The 27,375-nt window shown below is 40.2% G+C and overlaps 2 protein-coding genes across 4 annotated transcripts in view; one reads left to right on the forward strand and one right to left on the reverse strand.

Moving 5' to 3' along the window:
• Positions 1-21,197, forward strand: part of COL6A6 (collagen type VI alpha 6 chain) — a 173,830-nt gene extending 152,633 nt beyond the window's left edge. Inside the window, 2 exon segments of the mRNA XM_025913831.2 lie at positions 16,334-16,520; positions 16,522-21,197. Of these exon segments, the coding sequence (XP_025769616.2) occupies positions 16,334-16,520; positions 16,522-16,542 (208 nt within the window). The 3' untranslated portion in view covers positions 16,543-21,197.
• PIK3R4 (phosphoinositide-3-kinase regulatory subunit 4) overlaps positions 19,957-27,375 on the reverse strand; it is a 203,541-nt gene continuing 196,122 nt past the window's right edge. For all 3 annotated transcript variants that reach the window (XM_086674276.1, XM_025913349.2, XM_086674275.1), the window contains exons 17-22: positions 26,991-27,202; positions 25,205-25,336; positions 22,292-22,392; positions 21,673-21,761; positions 21,258-21,366; positions 19,957-20,529 (exon numbers count right to left, since the gene is read on the reverse strand). In XM_086674276.1, the coding sequence (XP_086530402.1) occupies positions 20,359-20,529; positions 21,258-21,366; positions 21,673-21,761; positions 22,292-22,392; positions 25,205-25,336; positions 26,991-27,202 (814 nt within the window). In that variant the 3' untranslated portion in view covers positions 19,957-20,358. The remainder of the gene's footprint in view (positions 20,530-21,257; positions 21,367-21,672; positions 21,762-22,291; positions 22,393-25,204; positions 25,337-26,990; positions 27,203-27,375) is intronic.

Consider the following 27,375-nt stretch of genomic DNA (forward strand, 5'->3'; position numbering starts at 1 on the left):
CTCTCTCAGTAAGTAAGTAAGTAAGTAAGTAAATAAAATAAAATAAAATAAAATAAAATAAAATAAAATAAAATAAAATCCACAAGTCTATATAGAGACCCCAAAATGGAGGAGGGTAGTAAAAGTTCTTTTTTTATCAAATGTGTTGCTAGTAAATGTAGAAGAAAATGATAGAATTAAAAAATCACCAGTTTGTTATCTCCAATATAGTAACTGAGTCAAACAAGAATCAAGGAATGCTAAAAACATAGGGTGACAGGTTGTTTGGCAACAAGCTATTTCAGAGTGTCCCAGAGCCATTCACACATTACTAACTTATTAATTACAAAAAAAAAAAAAAAAAAAAAAAGGAAATGTCCATGTACCTGGTGAGATCTGGCAATACCCACTGTAACCAAAATTTGACTTAGGTGCCTCCTGAGGTGATGCAGGGGGAGCTACATCACCTGTGTGAGATTCTTGCAGGGAAGGTTTGACCCAAGTCTCATAATAAAGAAACCTCTAGACAATTCCAGAATGTGGAGTTTTCTTCAGAATACCTGGCCTTTTCAGAGGTTTCAATGTCATGAGCAGCCAGGGGAAGTGGGGTACTATGCTAGGATGGGAGAGACTAAAGAGACAAAACGGCCAAATGTAATGGTGTGAACCTTGACTGATCCCAGGTCAGAAAAAAAGCTTATGTAAACGACATCTGGTGGACAACTGGGGAAACTTGAGGATTATATTATTGATTCGTGTAGATTTCCTTTGTGCGGTAATAGTATGAGGTTCGTATGCGAGAATGTCTTTGTTCTTGAGATAGGTATGTTGAAGTATTTGAAAGTAATGTGTATAATGTCTGCAGCCTACTTCCAGGTGATTTTCCTAAAAAGAAAGAAGATGGGGTTTGTGTGTATTTGTGGAGATATGAGTGTATGGGCATATACGTGTGTGTGTGTGTACTCACACACAGAGTAATAAAATGGTAACATCTGGAGAACCAAATAGGTTAAAAGTGGACAAGTATTTATTTGTAGTTCTGTTCTTTACAATAGTCTGTGAGTTAAAAAAAATAATTTATAAAACTCAATGGATGAATTAATCCATCCAATGGATGAATAATAGGCACTTCTAAAGAGAAACATAATGAACTGGAAAATAAAGCTGAAGAAATCTCACAGTGCAGAGAAGATAAATGTAAGCAGCTTAGAGACAGAATGGAATAGAAAGACCTAACCTATATCAAATTGGAATTCTTGGGATCAGATAAAATAGAAACAATTAATGAGACAATATTCAAATATATCAAGAGATGATCATTTTTAAGAACTTGTGGAAGACATGAATTAAAAGATGAAGAAATTACAAGGTACAACAAATAAAGCAACAGTTAGACATCGTGTAAGAAAATGCAGATGCCAAGCCAAAGGACAAAACAGCCTGAAAGAAAAATTATCTACAAAGAAACTATAATTAGGCCGGCAGCTGGGTTATCAGTAGCAAAAGTGGAAGCCACAAAACTGTTAAGAACTTTTAAAGTAACCGAAGAACCTTTTTGTCAACTTAGAAAAACTGTCTTTAAAATTTTTTTTTTCAACGTTTTTTATTTATTTTTTTTTGGGACAGAGAGAGACAGAGCATGAACGGGGAGGGGCAGAGAGAGAGGGAGACACAGAATCAGAAACAGGCTCCAAGCCATCAGCCCAGAGCCTGACACGGGGCTCGAACTCACGGACCGCGAGATCGTGACCTGGCTGAAGTCGGACGCTTAACCGACTGCGCCACCCAGGCGCCCCGAAAAACTGTCTTTAAAAATACTAGTAGAAACATGGGAGGAAGAGCTAAGGTGGTTGGAGTAGTGAGGGGACCCTGGGCTTGTCTCATCCCTCGAATGCAGCTGGATCAACATCAAACCATTTTGAACACCTCCGCAGTCGATCTGAGGATTAACAGAAATCTGCATAATTTGAGGGAGAGAATATGGAAAGTACATAATGCAGAAAGGTGACCCGGGGAAGAGAAGAGCCTCAGCGTCCCAAAGGAAGGGAGCTGTTTTCACAGAGAGGAGGACGGGGGAGAGAGGGCAGCACTCCTGGTTTGCTTAAGAAAGCACTCCCTCTGAAAGCAGCTAGAGAGGAAGTGTGAACACATGCCCAGGGGACTGCACAAGAAAACATTTCCCCAAAACCAGTGATGGGGGGGGCGGGGGGGGGGGGAGAGGAGAGGGTTTCAATACCACCAGTTTTTTCACAAACAGCAGAGCCCAGAGTCTGAAATTTGAGAAGTCGGCCCCTGGCAGTGCTTCAGCCAGGAAGCAGGGTGGAGCCCTGCGAGCAGGCCGAGCAGGCCGTGTGGGCCACAGCGGGGAGAAGCAGTTTCCCTGCTTGGAGGGCATTGGATAAAGGTGATACGGCCTCTCCATGGGTGAAAACCTGGTGAGAGCCATCAACCCACCACACTCACTGGTATAGGAACAAAGTTGCTGGCTGAGGGCAGCAAACCCCGGCACCTGCTACATGTTTTCCATAAACTCTGAGCGCTGTGCATTGGTGTGACCATTTCCTGGGGCAAGTCAGCCCCAGCCACAGCCTGGTGAGACCCTCCCCCAGAGGACCACTGCGGGTTCTAGCCACAGAGGTCTCTTAAGTGTGGGGTTTTGAAACACAGCTGCACCTGAGACAAAACTCTGGAGGGAGGCGCCGCCTAGTAGGCAGATGGCTCAGACACAGGGGAAAGGTAGGGAGGTGATGAAAACCAGGGACATAGGAGGGGTGACTGATCACACATTGGTGAGGGCATGAACCACCCACTCTGGAGACTGGAGAGTAGGGTGAAGCCGTTTTTACCATTAGCCCACCAGCACTGATCCACCCCAATGAGATGAACAGCATCACCAAGTGAAGAATGGAGCTGTTACACCAAGCCCTGGCTACCCTGTGCTTTCAGGTGCCTCTCCACCAGGGCAAGCCACCTGAGAATCAGAGCTGCAGGCCCCTCTCCCAGAAGACCAACACAAATCCTTTCCACCAGCTAGGCTACTGGCCGTAGACTGCTGCAAAGTTTCAGCTCTAGGGGAAACTGTTTCTAGGGGAAACCTTATTTGGAGGTTTTTGTTAATTTGTTTGGTTTTTTTGTTGTTGTTGCTTCTGTTTTGTTTTTGTTGTTTTCTTTGTTTCTTGGATACAGAAAGGACAAAATTTTTTATTTTAATTTTATTTATTTGATCTTTTTATTTATTTTTTTTTTAATTTTTTTTTTTAACATTTTTTATTTATTTTTGAGACAGAGAGAGACAGAGCGTGAACGGGGCAGGGGCAAAGAGAGAGGGAGACACAGAATCAGAAGCAGGCTCCAGGCTCCGAGCCATCAGGCCAGAGCCCGACGCAGGGCTCGAACTCACAGATCGCGAGATCATGACCTGAGCTGAAGTCGGACGCTTAACCGACTGAGCCACCCAGGCGCCCCTGATCTTTTTATTTTTAATTTTTGTTTCTCTCTTCTTTTTTTCTCCTTTTCCTATCAAGCTTCTCTTAACAAGCAGACCAAAACACACCTAGGATCTAGCTTCCTTTATTTGATTTTTTAAGTTTTTTATTTCATTCTATCATTATTATTATTATTATTTTTTTCTTCCTCCCAAATGACAAGACAGAGGAACTCACTTCAAAATAAAGGACAGAAAGAAAAGATGGTCGAGGATTTAGTCAATGCAGATATAAGTAAGATGTCTGAACTAGAATTTAAAACAACAACTGTAAGGATGCTAGCTGGGCTTGGAAAAAGCATAGAAGACACCAGAGAATCCCTTTCTGCAGAGATAAAAGAACTAAAATCTAGTCAGGCCAAAATTAAAAATGTTATAACCAGGATGCAAACCCAAATAGAGACCATAAAACAAGGGTGGACAAGGCAGAGGGGCAAGTTAGTGATATAGAATATATAATTATGGAAAATAATAAAGCTGAAAAAAAGAAACAAAAGTCAGGGATCATGAAGGCAGACTTAAGGAACTCAGCAATTTATTAAAATGTAGTAACACTTGGGGGCTCCTGGGTGGCTCAGTCGGTTAAGCATCTGACTTCGGCTCAGGTCATGATCTCGTGGTTCATGGGTTTTGAGCCCTGCGTCGGGCTCTGGGATGACATCTCAGAGCCTGGAGCCTGCTTCAGATTATGTGTTTCCCTCTCTCTCTGCCCCTCCCCCACTCATGCCCTGTCTCTCAAATAAAACCAACATTAAAAATTTTTTTTAAAATACCATAACATAGAAGTCACAGAAGATGAAAAGAGAGAAAAGGGGCAGGAGGTTTATATGCGCAAATTATAGCTGAAAATGTCCCTAATCTGGGGAAGGACACAGACATCAAAATCCAAGGAGCACAGAGAGCTCCCATTAAATTCAACAAAAGTGAGCCATTGCCAGATATATCAGAGTCAAATTCACAAAATACACAGATAAGGAAAGAATCGTGAAAGCAGCAGAGAAAAAAGTCTTTAACCTACAAGGGAAGACAGATCAGGTTCGCAGCAGACCTATCCACAGAAACTTGGCAGGCCAGAAAGGAGTGGCAAGATGTATTCAATGTGCTGAATGGAAAAAAAATATGAAGTTAAGAATACCCTATCCAGCAAGGCTGTCATTCAAAATAGAAAGATGAAGAGTTTCCCAGACAAACAAAAATTAAAGAAGTTTGTGACCACTAAACCAGACCTACCTGAAATTTTAAGGGTGACTCTTTGAGTGGAGGAAAAAAAAAAAAAAACAAAAACCAAAATCAACAAAGACTAGAAAGGACTAGAGAGCATCACCAAAAACACCAACTCTACAGGTTACATAATGGCACTAAATTCATATCTTTCAATAATCACTCAGAATGTAAGTGCACTAACTGCTCCAATCAATAGACATAGGGTATCAGAATGGATAAAAAGCCAAGATCTATTGATAAGCTTACTATAAGAGACTCATTTCAGACCTAAATACACCTACAGATTGAAAGTGAGGGGACGGAGAACCATCCAACCAGCTAATGGACGTTAAAAGAAAGAGACAGTGGCCACACTTAAATCATACAAACTAGATCTTAAAGACTAACAAAAAATGAAAAAGGTATTATAATTAAGGGGTCTATCAATTAAGATCTAATGATTATAAATATTTACTCCCCCAACTTGGAAGCATCCAAATATATACATCTAGCAAACATAAACACACTGCTTATAAAACAATAGTAGGGGACTTTAACACCCCACTTACAACAATGGACAGATCATCTAAGCAAAAAATCAAGGAAACAATGGCTTTGAATGACACACTGGACTGGATGGACTTAACAGATACATATATATCCAGAACATTTCATCCTAAAGCAGAATACACATTCTTTTCAAGTGCACGTGGAACATTCTCCAGAATAGATCATATACTGGGTCACACATCAGCCCTCAACAAGTACACAAAGATCGAGATCATACCATGGATATTTTCAGATCACAGTGCTATGAATCTTGAAGTCAACCACAGGAAAAAACTTGGAAATCCCTCAAATATATGGAAATTAAAGAACATCCTACTAAGGAATGAATGGGTTAACCAGGAAATTAAGGAATAAATAAAAAAAATATATATATATATATGGAAACAAATGAAAGTGAAAATGTGACAGTCCAAAAACCTTTTGTATGCAGCAAAAGCAGTTCTAAAAGGAAAGTACATTGCAATTTAGGCCTATCCCTAGAAGCAAGAAAGGTCCCAAATACACAACCTAAACTTACTCCTAAAGGACCTAGAAAAGAAGCAGCAAATAAAGCCTAAAGCCATCAAATAAGGGAGATAATAAAGATTAGAGCTGAAATAAATGATATAGAAACAAAATAACCCAATAGAATATATCATTGAAACTAAGAGCTGGTTCTTTGAAAGAATTAATGAAATTGATAAACCCCTACCCATATTCATCAAAAAATAAAAGAGAAAGGACCCAAATAGATAAAATCATGAATGAAAGAGGAAAGACCACAACACCAGAAAAAAACAATTATAAGAGAATACTATGAAAAATTATATGCCAAAAAACTGGGAATTCTGGAAGAAATGGACAAATTCCTAGAAACTCACAAACTACCAAAACTGAAACAGGAAGAAATGGAAATTTTGAACAGACCTATAACCAGCAAAGAAATTGAATCAGTAATTAAAAATCTCCCAACAGGCAAGAGTCCTAGGCCAGATGGCTTCCCAGGGGAATGCTACCAGATATCTAAAGAAAAGTTAATACCTATTCTTCTCAAACTGTTCCCAAAAAATATAAATAAAAGGAAAACTGCCAAACTGATTCTAGAAAGCCAACATTACCTTGCTTCCAAAACCAAAGATGCCACTAAAAAGGAGAATTACAGGGTAATATCCTTGATTAACATGGATGCAGAAATTTTCAACAAGATGCTAGCAAATTGAATTCAACAGTACATTAAAAGAATTATTCACCATGATCAAGTGGAATTTATTCCTGGACTGCAGGGGTGGTTCAGTATTCACAAATCAATCAACGTGATATACCACATTAATAAAAATTTAAAAAAGGAGAACTGTATGATCCTGTCAATAGATACAGAAAAAGCATTTGACAAAATATAGCATCCATTCTTGTTAAAAACCCTCAACAAAGTAGGGATAGATGAAACTTGCTTCAACATCATAAAGACCATATTTGAAAGACCCACAGCTAATATCATCTTCAATGGGGAAAAACTGAGAGCCTTTCCCATATGGTCACGAACAAGATAGGGATGTCCACTCTCACTGTTACTATTTAACAATAGTACTGTAAGTCTTAGCCTCAGCAATCAAAAATAAATAAATAAATAAATAAATAAATAAATAAATAAATAAATAAATAAATACAAGGCATCCAAATCAGCAGGGAAGAAGTCAAACTTTCCCTATCTGCGGATGACATGATACTCTGTGTAGGAAACCTGAAAGACCCCACCAAAAAGTTGCTAGAATTAACACATGAATTTCGCAAAGTCACAGGATATAAAATCAACATGCAGAAATCAGTTGCCTTTCTATACACCAGTAACAAAGCAGCAGAAAAAGAAATCAAGGAATCCTATTTGCAATTGCACCAAAAACAATAAGATACCTGAGAATAAACCTAACTGAAGAGGTAAAATACCTATCCTCTGAAAACTATAGAACACTTAAGAAAGAAATTGAAAAAGACGCAAAAAAATGGAAAAGCATTCCATGTTCATGGATTGGAAGAACAAACATTGTGTTAAAATGTCTATACTACCCAAAGAAATCTACACATTTAATGCAATCCCTACCAAAATACCACCAGCATTTTCCATAGAGCCAGAACAATCCTAAAATTTGTATGGAACCACAAAAGACCGCAGGTAGCCAAAGCAATCCTGAAAAAGAAAAACAAAACTGGAGTCATCACAATTCTGGATTTCAAGCTGTATTACAAAGCTATAGTCAAGACAGTATGGTACTGGCACAAAAACAGACACATAGATCAATGGAACATAATAAAAAACCCAGAAATGGACCCACAACTATATGGTCACCTTATCTTTGACAAAGCAGTGAAGAATATGCGATCAAAAAAATACAGTCTCTTCAACAAGTAATGCTGGGAAAATTGGATGGTGATATGCAGCAGAATGAAACTGGACCACTTTGTTACACCATACACAAAAATAAATTCAAAAGGATCAAAGACCTAATATGAGACAGAAAACCATCAAAACCCTAAGGAGAACTTAGGCAGTGACCTCTTTGACCTCAGCCACAGCAACTTCTTACTAGACACATCTCTGGAGGCAAGGGAAAAAAACAAATATGAACTATTGGGCTTCATCAAGATAAAAAGCTTCTGCATAGTGAAGGAAACAATCAACAAAACTAAAAGGCAACCTTCCGAATGGGAGAAGATATTTGAAAATGACATATCAGGACAAGGGGCAGTATCCAAAATCTATAAAGAACTTATCAAACTCAACACCCAAAAAACAAAGAATCCAGTGAAGAAATGGGCAAAAGACATGACTAGATACTTTTCCAAAGAAGACATCCAGATGGCTGACAGACACATGAAAAGATGCTCAATATCACTCATCATCAGGGAAATACAAATCAAAACCATGATGAGCTATCACTTCACACCTGTCAGAATGGCTAAAATTAACAGGACAAGAAACAACAGGTGTTGATGAGGATGCGGAGAAAAGGGAACCCTCTTGCGCTGTTGGTGGGAATGCAAACTGGGGCAGCCACTCTGGAGAATGGTATGGATGTTCCTCAGGAAACTAAAAATAGGGGCACCTGGGTGGCTCAGTAGGTTAAGGGTCTGATTTGGACTCAGGTCATAATCTTACAATTCGTGGGCTGGAGCCCCGCATGAAGCTCCACACTGATGGTGTGGAGCCTGCTTGAGATTCTCTTTCTCTCTCTCTCTCTCTCTCTCTCTGCCCCTTCCTCTTTTTTCTCTCTCTCTCAAAATAAATAAGTAAACTTGTGAAGGAAGGAAGGAAGGAAGGAAGGAAGGAAGGAAGGAAGGAAGGAAGGAAGAAATTAAAAATGGGGGCACCTGGGTGGCTCAGTCAGTTGAGCCTCTGACTTCGGCTCATGTCATGATCTCGCGGTCTGGTCTGTGAGTTCGAGCCCTGTGTCAGGCTCTGTGCTGACACCTCAGAGCCTGGAGCCTGCTTTGGATTCTGTCTCTCTCTCTCTCTCTCTCTCTCTCTCTGCCCCTCCCCCACTAGTGCTGTGTCTCTTAAAAAGAAAGAAAGGTAGAAAAAAAATTTTTTTTTCAAAATGGAACTACCCTATGATCCAGCAGTTGCACTACTAGGTATTTACCCAAAGGATACAAAAATACACCTTCAAAGAGGTACATGCACCCCGGTGTTTATAGCAGCATTATCAACAATAGCCAAACTATGGAGAGAGCCCAAATGTCCATCAACCAATAAATGGATAAAGAATACATCGTGTGTGTGTGTGTGTGTGTGTGTGTGTGTGTAATGGAATATTAGCCATTAAAAAGAATGAAATCTTGCTATTTGCAGTGATGTTGATGGAGCTAGAGTGGATTCTGCTAAGCAAAATAAGTCAATCAGAGAAAGACAAATACCATATAATTTCACTCATGTGGAATTTAAGAAACAGACTAATATATGGGAAGGTGGGGAGAGAAGAGAGGGAAACAAACCACAAAAAGATTCTTAACGATACAGAGCAAACTATGGATTGATGATGGAGGCGGGGAGATGGGAGGATGAGCTTAGATGAGTAATGAGTACTAAGGAAGGCACTTGTTGTGATGAACACTGGGTGTTATACGTAAATGATGAGTCACTGAGTTCTACTTCTGAAACCAATATTGTACTGTATGTTAACTAAAATTTAAAAAGGAAATGAAATAGAAACATAATAATTGTAAAACAAAGAGAATTAGGATAAACAAAAAACAATAGTTCACCACAAACACCTCTGCTAACGGAACTTCTAAAGTATGTACTTCAAGGAAAATGGAAATGACCACAGAAGGAAGAGCTGAGATGCAATAATAATAAATGATCAAAATTTGTCAATATTTAGGCAAATATAAATGTTATATTTTAAGTAATAGTCATATCTAATTTGTAGGGTTACAAAAAAGCTGAACTTATTAACAAAGGTATGAACACAACATATTTGTTGGCACCTAGTGGTTTAACAGGAAAAGTACTAATACTGCAAATATTAATAAATATTTGCTAAGCTTGAAATTATATACTGAACAATAACATCACCTTTTGTTACTTAAAAAAATGAAGTTGAGCCTTAAGGGTAAAGAAGATGGTACTGAAAAAAGAGACAATAATATACGTCAGAGGGAGATAAATGGAGTTAAAGGGTTCAAGAGTTCTAGGAACTTGAATAGTTTGGTCTGGCAGTTAGGCTACTGAAAAACTTAAGACTCTCTTAAAAATGCATTAGAAATTTTGATGGCACATGTGGAAAAAAAAAATGGAAAGTAGCTAACTACCAAAAATGTAGTGTGGGAAAATGGAATAAAAACAACAGCATGATAAATAGTAGGCTCTGGCTGCCAGCAGAGAGCCCAGCACAGGGCTTGATGTCACAGACTGTGAGATCTTGCCCTGAGCTGAAATCCAGAGTTGACAGCTCAACCAACTAAACCACCCAGGTGCCCCAATAAATAGTTTTTTTAAAAATAAAAAGGCAAGAAAGGGGGGGAGGGAAGACAAGTAGAAGGCAGAAAGTAAGACAGCAGGATCAAGTCCATTTAAATATAGCAGGAGTCATAATAAACATAAACAGACTAAACATGCCAGTTACAGAGATTGATGGATTTAAGAATGAAAATAAAATCCAGCTATACTTGTTTTCAATTATAGAGACACGACCACAAAATAATGACATGGGAAAAGCTGAAAGTAAAATTATGGAAAAAAATATACCAGGCAAATACATTTTTTTTAAATAAGCTACAAACTTAATATATACTGGTATATGCAGAAGACGACATATACAAACCTAAAGATAACCATAAAAAGAAAGCTGGAAAGGGTATATTAATATCAGAAAAAATACTCTTTTAAACAAAACCATTTTGGTATTTTTTTAAGTTTATTTATTTTGAGAGAGAGTGGGGGAGAGAGAGAATCCCAAGCAGGCTCTTCACTGTCAGCACAGAGCCTGATGTGGGGCTCAAGCTCACCAACCATAAGATCATGACCAGAGCCAAAATCAAGAGTTGGATGCTTAACCGACTGAGCCACCCAGGTGCCCTGAAATAAAACCATTTTGCAGGAATGAAAAGCTAAATGTTCAATTCATGAAGAAGATATAACAATTCTAAATATTTCTAAGAGGGTGTTAAAATAATCTTAAAATATACAAAGTGGAAATTGAAAAACTACAAGGAGAAATTGCCCTTGAACTGTCATCAAAGTTGGAGATTTCAGTACACAAGTTTGAATACTGATCAGTCAAGCAGACAAAAATGAGTAAAGATATTAAAGACTTAATCATAACAAACTTGAATTAAGAGGCTCATTTAGAACCATTCGTAGAAAAATGAGACATTCTTCTGAAGAAGACATGAACATTAACAACTGTTGAATCAAGGTGGAGAGTTTACTAGGTGTTCATTGTGCAATATTTTAAAAAAAATTAATGTTTATTTTTGAGAGAGAGAGAGAGCCTGAGTTGGGTAGGAGCAGATAGAGAGGGAGACACAGAATCCGAAGGAGGCTCCAGGCTCTGAGCTGTCAGCACAGAGCCCGATGCGGAACTCGAACTCACAAACCGTGAGATCATGACCTAAGCTGAAGCTGAATGCTTAACCGACTGAGACACCCAGGGGCCCCTCATTTTTAACTTATCAAGCAGGTATCAACAAATCTGTAAGAATGGTGTCATATGATCCAAACTGATCAGAATTCAATTAAGTTAGAAACTAATAAAAGATATTTTTAAAGTCTATACATTTTTAAATTAAAATCACATTTCTAAATAATGAGCTAAAATTATAATGAAAACTTTAAAATATTTAGAACTGTATAATCAAGAGATCATATGTCAAAATTTATGGGATATGTCAGAAGTCCTTATTTAGGAAAGTTCATAGTCTTAATTCTTAGGGAAAAGTTTAAAACTGTAAAAACTAATGAGCTAAACATTGTTCTTGAGATGTTACAGAAGAAATTATATATATATATATATATATATATATACACACACACACACACACACACACAAAGAAAAGGAATAAGAACTTTGTATTTTTTAATTAAGATATTTTTAAGAGTATCAACAAAGGCAAAATTTCTTTTAAAACTCAACAATATACATATATATTTTTTGCATGTATGAAGTTTTTTAGAATTAGAAATAATTGAAGTAGTTAAGAAGTGTGTTTCAGTGAAAAACCATGCTGTACTAACACATACACACACACATGCTACCCATCTGAGTGAAATGAAATATGTACCAGCCCTTGGGAATCACACTTAGGCACATGTCTTGGACAGTGTGCCTACTTTTAGTGTGCACTGTCTGCATTTCTGTACGATGGTCAGGGCCAGAGAGAGGCACTCCCAATCCAGATGTCCCAGCTCCAGAAGCTCTGAGAAGACTCTGCCTCCAGTCTCCTCACCTTGCTGGGAAGCAGGGAACTGTCCAGCAGCAAATGCTGCCTGAACTCAGGCCTAGAACAGGCCTGTGCAGTCAGTCCACAAAGAGCAGGGCTCCCCCTGCTGCAGGTGTCTGGTAGCATGGAAAGGAGCTTCCCATTTGCATCTGCACTGGGCTTCATCTATTTTGTAAATGGCCGTAACTGTCAAAGGCAGATGCGGAAGCCAGCCTGTACGAATTAAAAGGCATTTTTTGGAAACCATTCCTACAAATGCATTTGTTTAAAGATCAGTATAGGTGGAGGAGATTCACAGTGCTTTTGGACAGGCTCTTCCCCCCTCCCCCCATTGCCCTAGATAGACTGGAGGCTCAGCTTCTCCTATGTATCTGAAATGGTGAAATGACGGGAAATGGCTGGGGCATCAGGAATTGAGACATGAAATCCAGACCGCTGTTGGTGAACTCCCTGACGGTGCATTAGCCTGGGGCACCGTAGGCCTTCCCTGAGTCACCAAAGACTGTAATAAAAGGTAAGCAGCCACACAGCTAGCTGCTTCTGAAACTCCCTGTCTGAGCCTTTCACGAGAAGTGAGGCAGAATTGAGCACATGACTGAGGGAGTTGAGAATGCCTGCGAGGCAAGCTGCCTGCCATAAAGGTGACTTGCCATGTCTCAGAATGGTGTGTGAGAATTAGATCATTCCACTGTGAGATTTGTAAGAAATACAGGTAGAAGCTGGTTCTTATCAGATGGAAAAGAAAGGAACCGAACACAAGCAACCAAAGAGACAGATGGCCAGTAAGGGTGAGATTGTAGGGCAGCCTCTTTTTAAGTGCTTAGATCTGCTCAGAGACAATAAAAGACAGAGAGCCACCTGCTTATTGCTTCATCCAGTCAGGGGAGCTCTCGTGCCAGACTTCAAAGCGGTGACAGACCAGAGCCAGAACAATCAAATTGTAAAAAATGGACACAGTCACCAGTGCCATATGAATAATACATCTGTCGTAATTCTGCCTTCCAAAATCTGTGTTCTAGACACACAAGATGAGCATTAAAAAAAGTGTCTGGAAATAGAAGCAGTCTTGTCTGTGTTTTCTACTCCAGCACATCCAGTCAACTAGTAAATTTAGCATAGCTGACTCCCGATTATCTGCGTAGATGGAGGAATCTGTGATCACAGAGAACTGAAATCTCCAATTAGTACTACCCACCTCATTTTGTCTAGCCGCCACGTTCCGCAACCTTTACTGGAGTTGGGCACAAGATGCAAAATGATTGGCTGCATTTCATTCCTGTTTCTTACCTTCTTGACTGCCTGTTGTGGAGTTACCAATCGGTAAAGAAGCATCTCAATAATACGGAGTAAAAGGAAAACCAGAAATTCTGATTCCCAAACAGGGTAATCAAATGATTCTTAACAGATGCTTATCAAATACAAGCTCCTGTGTACAACTGTGGGGAAAAAAATTCAGAGATATTGTATTTATCATGTTCAACACTTTTGAGAATAAAAGTATTGGAGGAAGGAAAAAAGATAGCAATGTCATGCTATAGAAGCAGTTAGCAATTTAACAGCTTTTCCTTAATGAGGAAGAAGGATGAAAGAAAGATAACTTACCATAGAAAGGATCCAATGGAAAGGGAAAGCCGGCGGAGGGCTGGAGAGACCAGTGTAGATAAAATAAACCCGAGACACAAAAACAGTGTGCTCCAGACTCAGAAGAATACATACTCCATGATTGGTAGAGATGTTCTGTGCATATAGACAATTAAGACTTTGGAGAATTTGAGCTCCTAATATTTAGTTCTGGAATTAAGAAAATAGAATAGCAAAAGTGGGAGAAGGTGTGAGAAAACTGTATTTGCACTAACATTTAGCTTTCTTGGTAACTGGGAGAAGTTTGCTGATCAGCTTGGTACATTCCCAATAGCACTGATGGAAGTGAATGGAGATACACTTTGGGATTGGAGTTTCAGAAGCCCAGACATAGAGTATATAATAGCATGGTTCTCTGTTGGTTTAATGTCTCTTTCACTTCTCTCATTATAGAGGCAAGAATATGGGGACGGGGAAGACGGAAGGGTGTGCACATATGCATGCATGCATGTGTATGTGAGGCAGAGAAGTGTAGTAATTTTAAATTCTTTGTCTTTTGCTTACTCATTTTCTAAATATTTTTGTTTTCATGAGAGATCAGATTAAAGCTGATGAAAGCAGAAAAATCCAAATATGAAGCAATGGTACTTAGAGTGAATACTAGTACTGTTTTCCTGATTTCAATGTTTTAGAGTTCTCTTGACTCTTCCCTTGACCACAATACAGCAAATTTGTGAGGCTTATAGGTACTGATAAGCCTTCTCATCTTATGCTAGCAGGCTCTCACACATTCATTCTAAAAATATTTACAAAGAATTTATGTGCCAAGCTCCTCCTACCTTCTTAGCTGTCCAACCTGCCCCAGGCCATCTGCTTTCCTGTGGTTCTGCACCCATATCCAGATGCTCCTGATAGCATGACATTTTTCATTTCACTTTCTTATTCCAAATACCTTGATAGTTTTCCATAGTATCTCAAATTAAAACCTGGTTCATTGGAAGTAACACAAAGCTCTTACTATCAGACGGTTGGGTTAGTCTCAGTTCTGTCCCTGATGTTTACCTCTGTATGTGCTATTTCCTCATCTGTAATCACCAGAGCACCATGGTAACTAGTCTAGAGAACTTCCAATGTTGCTCACAACATAGGTTGTTTTTATTCCCATTCTACACCTGAGGAAACAAGAATCACTCTAGTTAAATGATTTTCTCAGAGCTACTCAGCCAGTAAGTAGAGGGGCTGGAATATAAGATGTTTATGGATCTAAAGTTCTTTCCAACACCTCCCTGTAAAATAAGGTTGCCTGAAATGCCTCCCTTCCTGAGCTGTCCAACACAGTAACCACTAGCTTTCAATTAAATGAAATTATAAATTGAGTTCCTCAGTCATGCCACATTTCAAGTGCTCAGTAAACATATGTGGCTATTGGCTGCCATACTGCCCGGTGAAGATTATAGGACATTTCCACCAGCACGGTTTTATTGAATAGGTTAGAATTGTAGTATTTGGCTTCTGTGATTCCTTGACCTCTCAATCTGGCATTCATGGCCTTCCAGAGTCTGATCCCAGCTGTCCTTTTCTGTTGAAATATTCATGACCCCCAAACTCTTTATGTGCCTGCCAGACTGGGCATAATTTTTATGTCTCCCTTTATATGTAACAGTGCCTTCCATAGAGAGTCAACATTTGGATGGATGGATGGATGGATGGATGAACGGATGGAAGAAGTGAAGAATGGGTGGATAGGAGAGAGGGAAGAAAGGAGTGGCATTCATTCATGTTTCCATTAGATAAATGTTTATTGAGTATCCACTATATGCCCTTCTAAGGTTCCTGGGATTGCTAGGATTACATGACATGGTCTTGTGAAATTTTCTGCCTGGGCAGGTAGAATAGAGGAGAATACATCACAAAGAAATTTATAAATAAATACTCAGTGATGTGTTATGAAAAAAGTGAGCATATTGTGCTGGGCATCCAGAAGACTGCAGACTGGGAGAAGAACTATAGATACGGTCATCTCTAATGAGGTACCATTTGACTTCAAATCTGAATAATCAGGGACCAGCCATATGAAGTTCTGGGTGGAACATGTTCTATAAAGAAGAAACCTTGAGGGGCGCCTGGGTGGCGCAGTCGGTTAAGTGTCTGACTTCAGCCAGGTCACGATCTCGCGGTCCGTGAGTTCAAGCCCCGCGTCGGGCTCTGGGCTGGTGGCTCAGAGCCTGGAGCCTGTTTCCGATTCTGTGTCTCCCTCTCTCTCTGCCCCTCCCCCGTTCATGCTCTGTCTCTCTCTGTCCCAAAAATAAATAAAAACGTTGAAAAAAAAAAAATTAAAAAAAAAAAAAAAAAAAAAAGAGGAAACCTTGCTGTTGAAATGATCTTGATACTGTGACCAAATGTCTCCTGTCTTATTCTCAGCTTCTCTTAGATCTGGCCAGTGTAAGTCTTCAGTTTCATAGTCTTAATAAAACTACCCTGAAGGGAGGGTGTAGCAAGGAAGGAGATGACAACATTGAGGAAGATGGAATTAACATAGTCTATTAAAGTAGAAATGGCATTTATCTTCTATGATGTTTCTCTTCTTTCGTTGTACAGCTTTGTTTTTGGACCACATAAAGCTGCTCTCAGGGATGCATTGCAGAGAGCCAGATTCTTTCAAGACAAAAAATACCTTTCAAGAGTAGCAAGAGGCAGCAGAGACGATACTGTTCAGAATCTTATCAGAAACACACCCCATACCTTTAAAAATGGAAGAAAGGTGATAAAAACTGCTCCAAGACAACAATGATAAAGGAAGTGCTTGAAGGATTTAGCCTTTGAAAGGATGGTAAGCCTCTGGTTTTGAGTAACTCAGTTCACTGCCATTAACTATGGACAACTTTTATTTGGATATCCAGCCATATCCAGAGGTCCACTCTGGAGGGCTGGACAAAACACGGATTGTAGATTATCAGGCAGCTTGACCCCTGGCATTCGTTTCTTGTCCATTTCTTTGAGCATTCCTGATAATTCCGGCACTCTGATACTTTCAAGAACTTATTAAAAGATGGAAGAATGAAAGAAATGTTCTGAAAAGTCTAATAGAGATATAATTTGAAGGTAAAATTTAAACATATATATATATGAGCCAATGTTAATTCTTTTGATGGCAGGTCTCTGTTCAGTCCACTTTCTTCAAACCAAGATTTTGTTTTCTATTTAGTACTGTTAAAGGCTCGTCTGTTTAACCAAAGGTTAACGTTCTGAGAGACTCCAACATTTACATTTCGAAATCGATGCTTCTGTGTCAATTTTGGTAATTTGACTTCCCGTGATGCCATTTAAATACACCACTGTCTCTGTGTAGAATGGCTAACCTTCTGATAGGCTTGTGCTGGCAGGTCTTCTCCCACCTTCTGCAGTAGTTTGCAGGGACAGAGAAGAAGCAGTCATTTTCTCTGCTCCAACTCCTCCTTAACTCACTGAGAAACTTGTGAATTCCCCCAAAACATAAATAATTGCTTTTGAGCTGGAAGTTCCCTCATGATATAGAGAGCCTCGTGCCTGGCCATTTTTATGGACTTTTATTCTTTACCATTATTGTCATATATTATTCTTTACTAATCTCTATATTCTTTAGGCAAGAAGAGTCAAGACAACTTGTCATGGGTGAAGCTGCGTTACTTTTACCCATCAGGTAGCTATTTAGTCAATGGTGAATAGTACCAAATAGGACTGACCGAGATCTAGAGTCTTAAATACATACTGAGTTTGGAAAAGATAAAGTTGTTCATGTTTTAAGCCACAAATCCATCCAGGGCTGCAGAGATGTAAAGAGATTAGAGTAAGTTAAAGCAGGAAGGGTCTTGCAAGTGCCTAGCGTCTCGTAGCATTCTGACAGCTTGCTCCCGCCTCACCCCCCATCAAGATCACATAACTAACTCTTAACCTTTATGAAGGGCTAATATTTCCAACCACTAAATGCCAGAGTAGCATTATTTGAGACACAATGTTTGGACCTCACCTCGAATTCTCAAAGCTGGCTCCAGCGTTGGTAACTATGGCCCTGCTTGGCAGAACCTCTCTTCAGGGGGGGAGACTTTGCTTGGACGCAGGGGGCAGGCAGATGGCTACCAACACCTAAGACCAGTAGGTGATTTTCTTTTCTGTATCGCTCTTCATAAAAGCTAGGAAAGAAGGGTCACCTACGCTGTGTTTTAAAACCACTTCTGCCATCCGTACTCAGGCAATTCCATAGAGATAGCTCCCAATGTCTTCAGAGGGGGAAGGAGTTAAAATGTCACATTCATACTCAGGAAATAGAGAAGAATAAAGCACATCACGTTTCTTCATATCCTAAGTGGTGCTTCGGAGTTTAGGAAAAATTTATGCTTCAAGTAGAGCAAATTGATGAGCAATATTTAAAAGCTATTTTAACAGGGATTTTTCTGGTTAACTTTGGATTAAGCAAAAACTGCTATTTACTGCTAGAAATACTTTTAATATGTATTTGTCTATTTTTTTCTGCATTGGTAAGTAAAATACACCAAAAAATTTTGCCCTTGGTAATTGAGATTATTTTAGCAGTTTGGGTCTTTTTGATCCTTAATAGATGAAGGATCTAAAACATACTATAAATATTAAGTTCCTTTTTAAAAAATTCCTTAAAAAAAAAAAAAAAAAAACATTTTCCATGATTCACCTCTTTCTCCTAAAAGGGAAAAGCAGCAAAAATAAATAAAACCCTATTTTTTTTTTTTACACTTCCTCATTTTTGAGAGACAAAGCATGAGCAGGGGAGGGGAAGAGAGAGGGAGACAGAATCTGAAGCAGGTTCCAGGCTCTGAGCTGTCAGCACAGAGCCTGACGCAGGGCTCGAACCCACAGATCGTGAGATCATGACCTGAGCCCAAGTCGGATGCTGAACCAACTGAGCCACCCAGGCGCCCCTAAATAAAACCCTATTGAAACCAAGACTCAATAAGCAGTGGTCCTTCTTGGTCTAAACATGTAAATTAATTGACTCTAAAAGACATGCCTCCTATTATCTCTGTACTTGAGCTCTGAGTCAAACATTAAAAAAAGTCGAAAAAAAGATGCAACTTCAATGTGGCATCAGATTGTAACAGTAACAATTCAACCAAATGACCCCTTTTTTTAAGGGGAGAGTTGAAGTGGGAAGAATGGATGGTGGCAAGATCAGGGGGGGAAAGGACTACATCTCCATCGGCCCACTCCATTCTTCCCCTCAGAATGTTGATCAGTGGTGTGGCTTCACTAATGTCTCCAGGCTTGAAGCCCTTCTCAGCTCAAACAAGTGTCCCCCAACCTCTGCAGACATTAAATCTAGAAACCCCACAGGTACGGTCTTAAGAGACATGAAGAGAAACAGAGGCAATGTAACATGACAATGTCAAATTTGCATATCCTACTGCTCCCCTAGGCTATAAGGCCTCATTGACATCCAGACTCCTCAGACCTTTGTGAATGACAGGGTTTTCTGATGAGTTTAGACAGGTAAACAACAAAACCAAGTGCACTGAATCATGGAGCCATACCTATGCACTGTCCTGTACCATAACTGAATCATATAATTACAGAAAATTAAGTTTTTGAAGTATTTAAGTAGTATTTTCCCCTGAGTCAGATTATTTACTTTTTGGTTTACAGACTCATGTAACTAATTTCAAACAGCATAAACCCTTCTGCAAATGGAGGACAGTTAAATGTAGACAGAGAATTAAGTTCATGTACAAATAATAAGTGATAAGCTTGAAGGGTTTATTTTTGTGGGAAAGACCAATTTTGGTCTTTTTCTGGAAGTACAGATTTTTGGCATGTCTTTAACAACTTAATCCTTTCATTTTTCTTTCTTTTTCATGCATTTAATAAATAATTGACACTGGATAAAAGCAAGCTGAAGGGCCAACTTTCAGAATTTATACTAAAGCCTATAAAAAATAGTAATGATGGCCAAGGAAAGCCATTTTTCTAGGGTTGATACACAGGAGATCAGTTCTAGTGCTAAATAATAAGGCAGACTGTAAAACAGGAAGAAAGATATGATAAAGCAGAAAGAACAAAATACTGAGAGTCCAGAAATGTGGGCATAAGGCCTAGTTCTGTTGCCGATTCCTTGTGACATTAAGTGCCTTATTTCTTGAGAACAAATGCTGCTGGAGAGTTTATTCTTCTGCTAAAGTTTACTGTTAAAAACGCCAAAAAAACACAAAAAACTCTTAAGATGCTTGAATACATTTTATTGGCTGGTTTGAGTAGCAGTTTTAATAGCAAAAATGTGTTTACATTATTATAGCTTATGACCCATCGTTTTTAGTACAAACTTAGATCATAGAAGTCTTAGCATTTTAAATTCCTCACCTCTGTGACATAGACAGTAGGAAGTCCCAGATACTGTTGTCTGGCTGATTCTTGCAGAGATAATGTGTAAGTACATTGGTTGAGTACAACCTTCTTAACCACCTTGGATGGGATCTGTTTAATCATGAGACAGTATTATATAGAGACATAATTTTGAAAATGAAAGAAATGAATCTCAGTTCTGTCCTCTAAAAATACCTTTGCTCTCAAGTTACAGTAAACTTACAACTTTATTACAAATTATACAGACCACTAAGTTTTCATTTCCACACCTTAACAATTCCATCTCTAGAAGCAGTTACAATGAAGCCCTGTGTTGTCTGGAAGGTGGCGATGTCCGTGATGATATCGTGGTGTCCCACAGGCAGAGACTCTGGGCCCCTCCGAGGGGTGTCATCACTTGGTCCCATCTTCTGCTTATTCTGAATCTCCTGTTTCATGGTTAAAAGTCAAGGAGAAAGCCAGAAGTTAAAAGCCTGTACCACATTGTACCTGTTATGAATATTGTTCTTCTGAGACAGGTGGTGGTTGTCTTTAAAGCTAAAACTTCCTGTGAGGTAGTCGTCCCTTCACAAAGACAAGGAGTAAAGAGAGTCAAAATGACCTGTTTCCCATGAGTAGTGGCTTACAAAGAGGCCAATCCATAACCTGTGCATATTACCTTTTGCCACCGTCAAAAGAAAAAAGAGACAGTATATAATAGAGCGGTGGATGTAAATATGTATCTGTCATAAAGGAAGCTTTCATTCATTTACTGAGCGCCTTCTAGGACCCAGGCACTTTCAGGTATGTTACCTCCTTTGAAGTTTTTACCCAACTCAAGAACACAAGATTTGGAGTTCCAACAGCCAGGTCTGAATCCCCAGCTTTGCTGCCTACTACTTGGATGATCTCAGACAAGTTACTTCATGGTGCTGAACTTTCTAATAAAGGTACTTCCTTATAAATTGTTGTAAGGACTGAGCAAGCGTATAAAGTGCTTGCTTCGAGCTAGGTACTTACGTGTGTGCCCTTTATATGTTTATTTACCTTAATAAAAGTTAATTTAAAAATCACAGAAAAGCCCAAAGAAAATAAATGTTCTTCTTAAATACTGCCACTCTTGGCCAACGTCATTTCTGTGCCTATAGAAATTGAGAGAAAACAAGACTGCTTGTACCTGGACGACTTCAGTGCCTTCAATTATTTTCCTAGAGTAGGACACAGACGAGGAACTAGTACCTCCGGCAACAATGTAGGACCGCTCTGGGTAAGCCAAGTCCCAAAACCTAAGGAAGAGGAAGAAAGTGCTGATAATCTCAGGACGGAGGGAGGAAGTAATGGTCATCAGCTTACATTCATCAATGCATAACTTATTTTCTTTTGCCTTAGGAAAAGAGATTTTCCTAGCATAGACTAAAATTAGATACAAATGAAGTATTAACAGCTATCTGTGCAAGATATGGAGGATGTTAAACATGACAACATTGCAAGTATCTAGAATAAGCACCCTAGTATTAACCACAGTATCCATCCACATTTTATTATCCTTCTCCTTTTAAAGGATACCTATGTACACTTATCAGATACTGTACCTTATTTTCATGTCTGAGCCAGCCGTTAGTAGGATGGGATTTCCATCTGCAGGACTACAATAGATACCATGGACACTGTGAGGAACAGGCTTAAAAGAAAGAAACAGGAATCAAATTAAAGATAGCAGTGTATTCCATAGATGGTGTCATTTCTAGTAACAAGTCGAGTGGCAGTGGCTGCTGGGCACCTGGTTAACTGAAGAAATGAGAGACCATTTATGCATATCTTCTGTAAGTGCATTGGCTTTATATCATTCTGAATAAAGAGGCAAAACCTGTTCAGCCTCTGAAAACTGCCTATTTGGGAGAAGGACTCCAACCAAAGGAGAAATGAACCTCTCCCACCTTTTGTCCCAATGAAGCACCCATGGTGGTAGCATGACAGTTAAAAGTGTATGTAAGATGGTCATGTTCCAGTTAACCCAGGTTTTTACCGGGCTTCCACAGACACATCACAAACCTCCTGGTACTATAGCAACCAAAACACCCAGACATTGGAAAGCCTCGATATAATTTAAAACACAACCCAAAAGCCCAACAGATACCAGGTTTGGTAGAGTGTCTGAAAATGCTTGTAATGTGGGAAATTCGATTGGCCTAATGAAAACCGGAGACAAACCTGTGACTCAGAGAGTGGTGGTGCATTGCAGGCCCAGAGCATGAATCTTCTGTCGCCAGTCTCCATGTCCCACATGGACACCTCATTGTTGCCCTGCACGGCTAAGGGAAGCACAGGCCAGAACGGTTACTCACACCACAAGCCGGCTCTGAGAGCTTTCACATCTTGGTAGATAATCCGACTCAGCCTGTGCCTGTTTCCATTTTTTCTCATCCTGCAAAAAATGCCCACTACGACTACTTTTAAATAACACTGTGACCCTGTCACCAGACTGGAGTGCAAAAAAGATGTTCTTTAATAAACTACTAATAAATATTTACTGGCATACAGCACAGTGAAAAGAATTGTGGGGTAGAAAGGTGAATCGTAAAGATTCTACCCTCAAGAAACCTACAGTCTAGAAGCAGAGGAAAAATGTATAGACAATGAGAGCAAAAACAACTGCAAAATTCCACCTGAACTCAAGGAAAGGGAAAGATCCCATCCAGTGGGGAAGCATCAGTATCACTCGTGGAGAGGTTTCCTCTGGGACTGAAAGAAAAGTAAAGCTGAGCAGATCCGAGTGGCATACAGGTAAGTCATTTCAGGCAGAAAGAATGTTTTGTTTTTGCTCATTCCAATTTCTGGGCATCTGGGAAAATGAGTAATCAGTGTGACTGAAGCAAATCGGTGACAGGGAGGAGTGGGAAATGAAGGCAGGGGAAGATTATAGAAAAAGGCAACAGCAAGCCTGAGAAAGACATTATTTTGAGCAGGGCGAGTGATAATACCTCAGGCTTCATTCCTTCATTAATATTTACTGAAGCAAAAATACTTACTATTGAGCTAGTCGCTGGCCTACATGCTGAGGAAAATGAGGCAAACAATGGAAAAAATACCATTTTATAGAACTTACATTCTAATGGGGGCAATAAACCAAGAAAGTGCAAGGCCCTGCATCAGGAATGTGTCCAGTTCGAGGAGAAAGCCCGAAAGCCCATGTGGCTGGGGCCGACTGGGCCTGGGGGAGGAGGAAAAGGCCCGTAGGGCTGGCACGTTCCACTCCCCGCTGCCAGGCTGACCCGTGTGTGCCACATGGACAGGCTCCTTTGCCCTCGGGCTTCTACATGGGTTTGGCCTGTGGTAAACTAACAGCGCCTAAAATAAGTACATCCTCATCTCCGGAGACTGTGAATGTTACATTATACGGTAAAGTGACATTGCAGAGCTGACTAAGGGCCTTGAGATGGGATTTTCCTGGATTATCCAGGGGAGCCCTGCATACAATCACAGTGTCGTAAGAAGGAGGCAGGCTTGACAGCAGAAGGCAACAGGACAATGGAGCAAGGTGCTACAGTAGTGGCTCTGAAGATGGAAGAAGGGGCCACAAGCCAAGGCAAGCAGCTCCAGAAGCAGGAAAAGAAAGAGAATGGACTCTCCCCTGGGTCCTGCAGAGGTAATGTGACCCTGCTGCCAACTTGGACTCGGCTTAGCAAAACTCCTTTCAAACTTCTGGCCTCTGGAACGGTTGTAGAACAAATGTGTATTGTTTTAAGCTACCAACTTTGTGGTAATTTATTACACATAAGAACAAAATGGTCGTAGGAAACAAATACAGGCCTATGGAAGCCCCAGCAGGAGACCAAAGGGATAGATAGATGCATGTCCCAGCTCAGGCTGGTTGTGTCGCTCCCATCAAAATCCCTGCTCCTCTCAAGGTGGCCTTCTCTATTCATCTTCTTTCCAAACTCCAGTAACCATCCCCTCCCCTCCTGCTGGTACTAGCCCTATTTCATTGTGCTTTTATGATGTCCCTACACCCACACATTCATCAACAGTTCCTCTGAAGATAAATCATCCTACGCTGGGTATGCCATCTGATTCCTGCTGGAACCCTGACCGATAAAGAAGGTCAGAGAGGTAGCAGGGGCAGATCCCCACGAGGAGTCTGGCTGTAACCTGGAATGGGAAGGTACTGAGTAGCAGAAAGAACAGTCTTGAAGAAGTAAGGATTAAAGCAGGGAGTTACAAGGATACTGCATTAATAGGGACAAGAGGTTATGGTGGCTGGGATGAGAGAGACTGTGATGGAAACAGCAAAAAGTGGTCAGATTCTGAACATTTTAAGTAGCTATAAAAATCTGAAGAAATGTGGTATTTAAAGCATGGGACGAGATCAGTGTAGAAGAGTTAAGGACCAAAGACTGAGCCCTAAGGCGGGTGAGGTAGGGCACGATTTAAAAGTCGGAAGGAAGATAAGGTGGAATCAAAGTGATGTCCCTGAAGTCAGGTAAGGGAACTATTTCAGAAAGAGGAAACTATCAACTGACCAATGAGTCAGGTAAGAGGCGAGCAGAGTAATGGCCACCAACGGCAGCAGTATATGAGTCGGACTACGTGTATGAGAAGGGACCGGGGAGAGCCTGCATGCAAGACGACCAAGGAGAAGGCGTAAGCATAACGAGCTACTATTTATCAAGCGCTACATGTGTGCCAGACTGTGTGCTTCACATGTTTTATCTCCAGTTCTTACTAGGAGAATGCCTGGTAAGGACAGGGAAGGGAAGCTGGCAAGAAACACATCAACAAGAATTGGCAACAGACAAGGAGGAGTCAAGGTTTCTAACTTAGATTTCTAGGAAGGTGGTGGCAAAATATTAACAAAAATATGGGAGAAAGAAAACAAATGAGAGGGGAAACAGTGGCAGACAGTAGGTGACGGTGGTGATTAATGAGGTCATTTTTAAAGATAATAAATAAGAAATGACAGTGAGATAGCAGTGGTGGGAACTTCCATAATCAGAACAAAACAGAATCAAGCATTTGGTTCATACATAACATTAAAACTCTGAGAACATGAGTCGTCGCAGCAGGGTATTATGTACTTTCTTTAAAAATCCCCCAACACCTCAAAGCCAGCCCTCTCCATTTTACCTGCAATCACCCAGGACTGATACAGAGGGTGCATTGAGAGGCGTCTGATTCGAGCCCTGAAGGGGTGACAGTGGCTGGAAATTGGCAACTGGAACCTCATGTCCCAGCAAGCCATGGTACCACTGCTTGTACCTTAAAGGAAAAAAAGAGTAAAAAAGATTACCGTCTAATGCTTAAAGTACATCAAGCTGCATTTATACAAACAACAAATAGCATTAGCTTTGTGTGAATGTATTTTATTCATTCTTCCCATCTATCTGTCAAGCTATCTCCCTGGTATCAAACAGCACTTCCTAGTTGTTAAATACAGATATGAAGTGCTCATCACAATGCTACTAAACGTAAGCTGAAAATGAATGATTATTACACTGGTATTAATTGCCAAAGGCACGCACAAAAAAACCAAAGGTCTAAAGAATACATAAACTGAATTTGATAGGTCAAAACGTGCAGAATGCCTTAAATCACCGAAGATGTTTTACTGGCATTCAGTGACCACTTAACCAACCCCAGAGTGGCTGCAGCTCTGTAGCTGTCATCACATTTCAATCATTTCCCCGTGCCCTTGTCTCCAAAACATTCTGGAACCAGGTATGGGTATCCAATCACAGCAGACACTGGGGTGGTCAGTACCTGCACATCTGCCCATGACCAACCCCACAGAGAAGCCCCCCCATCCCAAAAGAATAATGCCAACGCTGACACTCAACAGCTGCTCCCGACAGAGGCACACAGCGTCGTCTTGGACTGGTCTCCAATTCTAGCAGAGATACTGGGATCGGAGAAAGACGCATGACGACAGGGTCCCTCGGTCACCCTGCCCCACTCCAGGACAATGGCTCCAACAGCCACAGGTTGTTTTGGCTCAAAGCTGATCAGGGTACCTGAGAGCCATCACTGCCATTTACTAATTTGCGCAGTTTCATATCTACTTTTGTGGGTCTGGCGTCACATCCTCCTGCACCTGTGCAGTTTACTCACACAAAAGGCAAACACAATGTATTCCATATATACTATATATAAAGAAGGAGAGGGCATATACTTAATGTCCTAATGTCATTCAGGGAATCTAGAAACCAAAATTCAAGGACAACAGATTATAATTCTTCAGAAAGAGTGCCAAGTGGGAGAAAATAAGATGTGATACATTTTCAAGGGGCAGGTTCAAAGCCCTATGGGGGCAAAACATGAAACTAAAACAGAGAAAAGCAGTCAGCAAGATCACATGGTACACCTTCACCTCCGAGAAAAGGAGGGCAAAGAGGAATAATAAAGCAAGAAACCAGTGCTTAGCTCTTCTCCAGTACCAGGCCCGTGATGGATGCTTTTACCTCATTAAATCCTCAAAGCAGCCCTTGAACGGATTAGCCCCATTTCAAGATGAGGCTCCTGAAACTCAGAGAGTTGTGCGGCTTGCCTGGGGTTACTGGAATTTGAAACCGAGTCTGACCGAACTCAAATGCTCTCATGCATGAACCAAGCCTGCTGCTTCCCTGGCAGGATAACAGAATGCCAGCAAATCTGATCACTATAACGATTATAAAGAGGCTCATTTAAGAACAAAGAGAAAAAGGAAATGCGCATGCGTTGAGATACTGCTATCACTCTTTCAAATCTGATTTTTAATGAAAAAATTAAATTTCAAGAGATTATAACATAATAATCATTCAAAAAAGGAGATGGGAAAAAATTACCAGTGCGGAAAAAGGAAAAAACTTTCACAAGAAGGCAATTCCAGACCTTAGTGGTATTCACAACCCAGTCAATGACTTCAAAGTCAGCTCACCAATGCAGAGCCAACACTGGTGGATGTCCACAGCAAAGGAAGTGATGAGGCCTGACTTCAGATCGTGCTTCAGAGTCCATGCATTGCTTGAAGACCGGAGGTCCCAACCAACGAGAGAGCCATTCACAGTGGCATAGGCCAGAACAGACTGTGCACCAGAGTTGAAGTGATGCATATCCACGACACAGCCATCATCCTTCTGGTCTAGCATTCTAAAGAAATACACAAAGCAAAAGGCAAAAACTTTTCCAGTCACTGAAAACATAACACCGGCCTCCATTTAAGATGAATTTATTCTAAGCATAGTCAAGAAATAACTCTGATCCATCAAGCCAATGATGCCTGAGGCATTTTTTAATGTATATTTTTGAGACAGAGACAGAAC

Source organism: Puma concolor, chromosome C2 (assembly GCF_028749965.1).
Source record: "Puma concolor isolate L17-30 chromosome C2, mPumCon1.1.hap2, whole genome shotgun sequence".
Classification (NCBI taxonomy): Eukaryota; Metazoa; Chordata; class Mammalia; order Carnivora; family Felidae; genus Puma; species Puma concolor.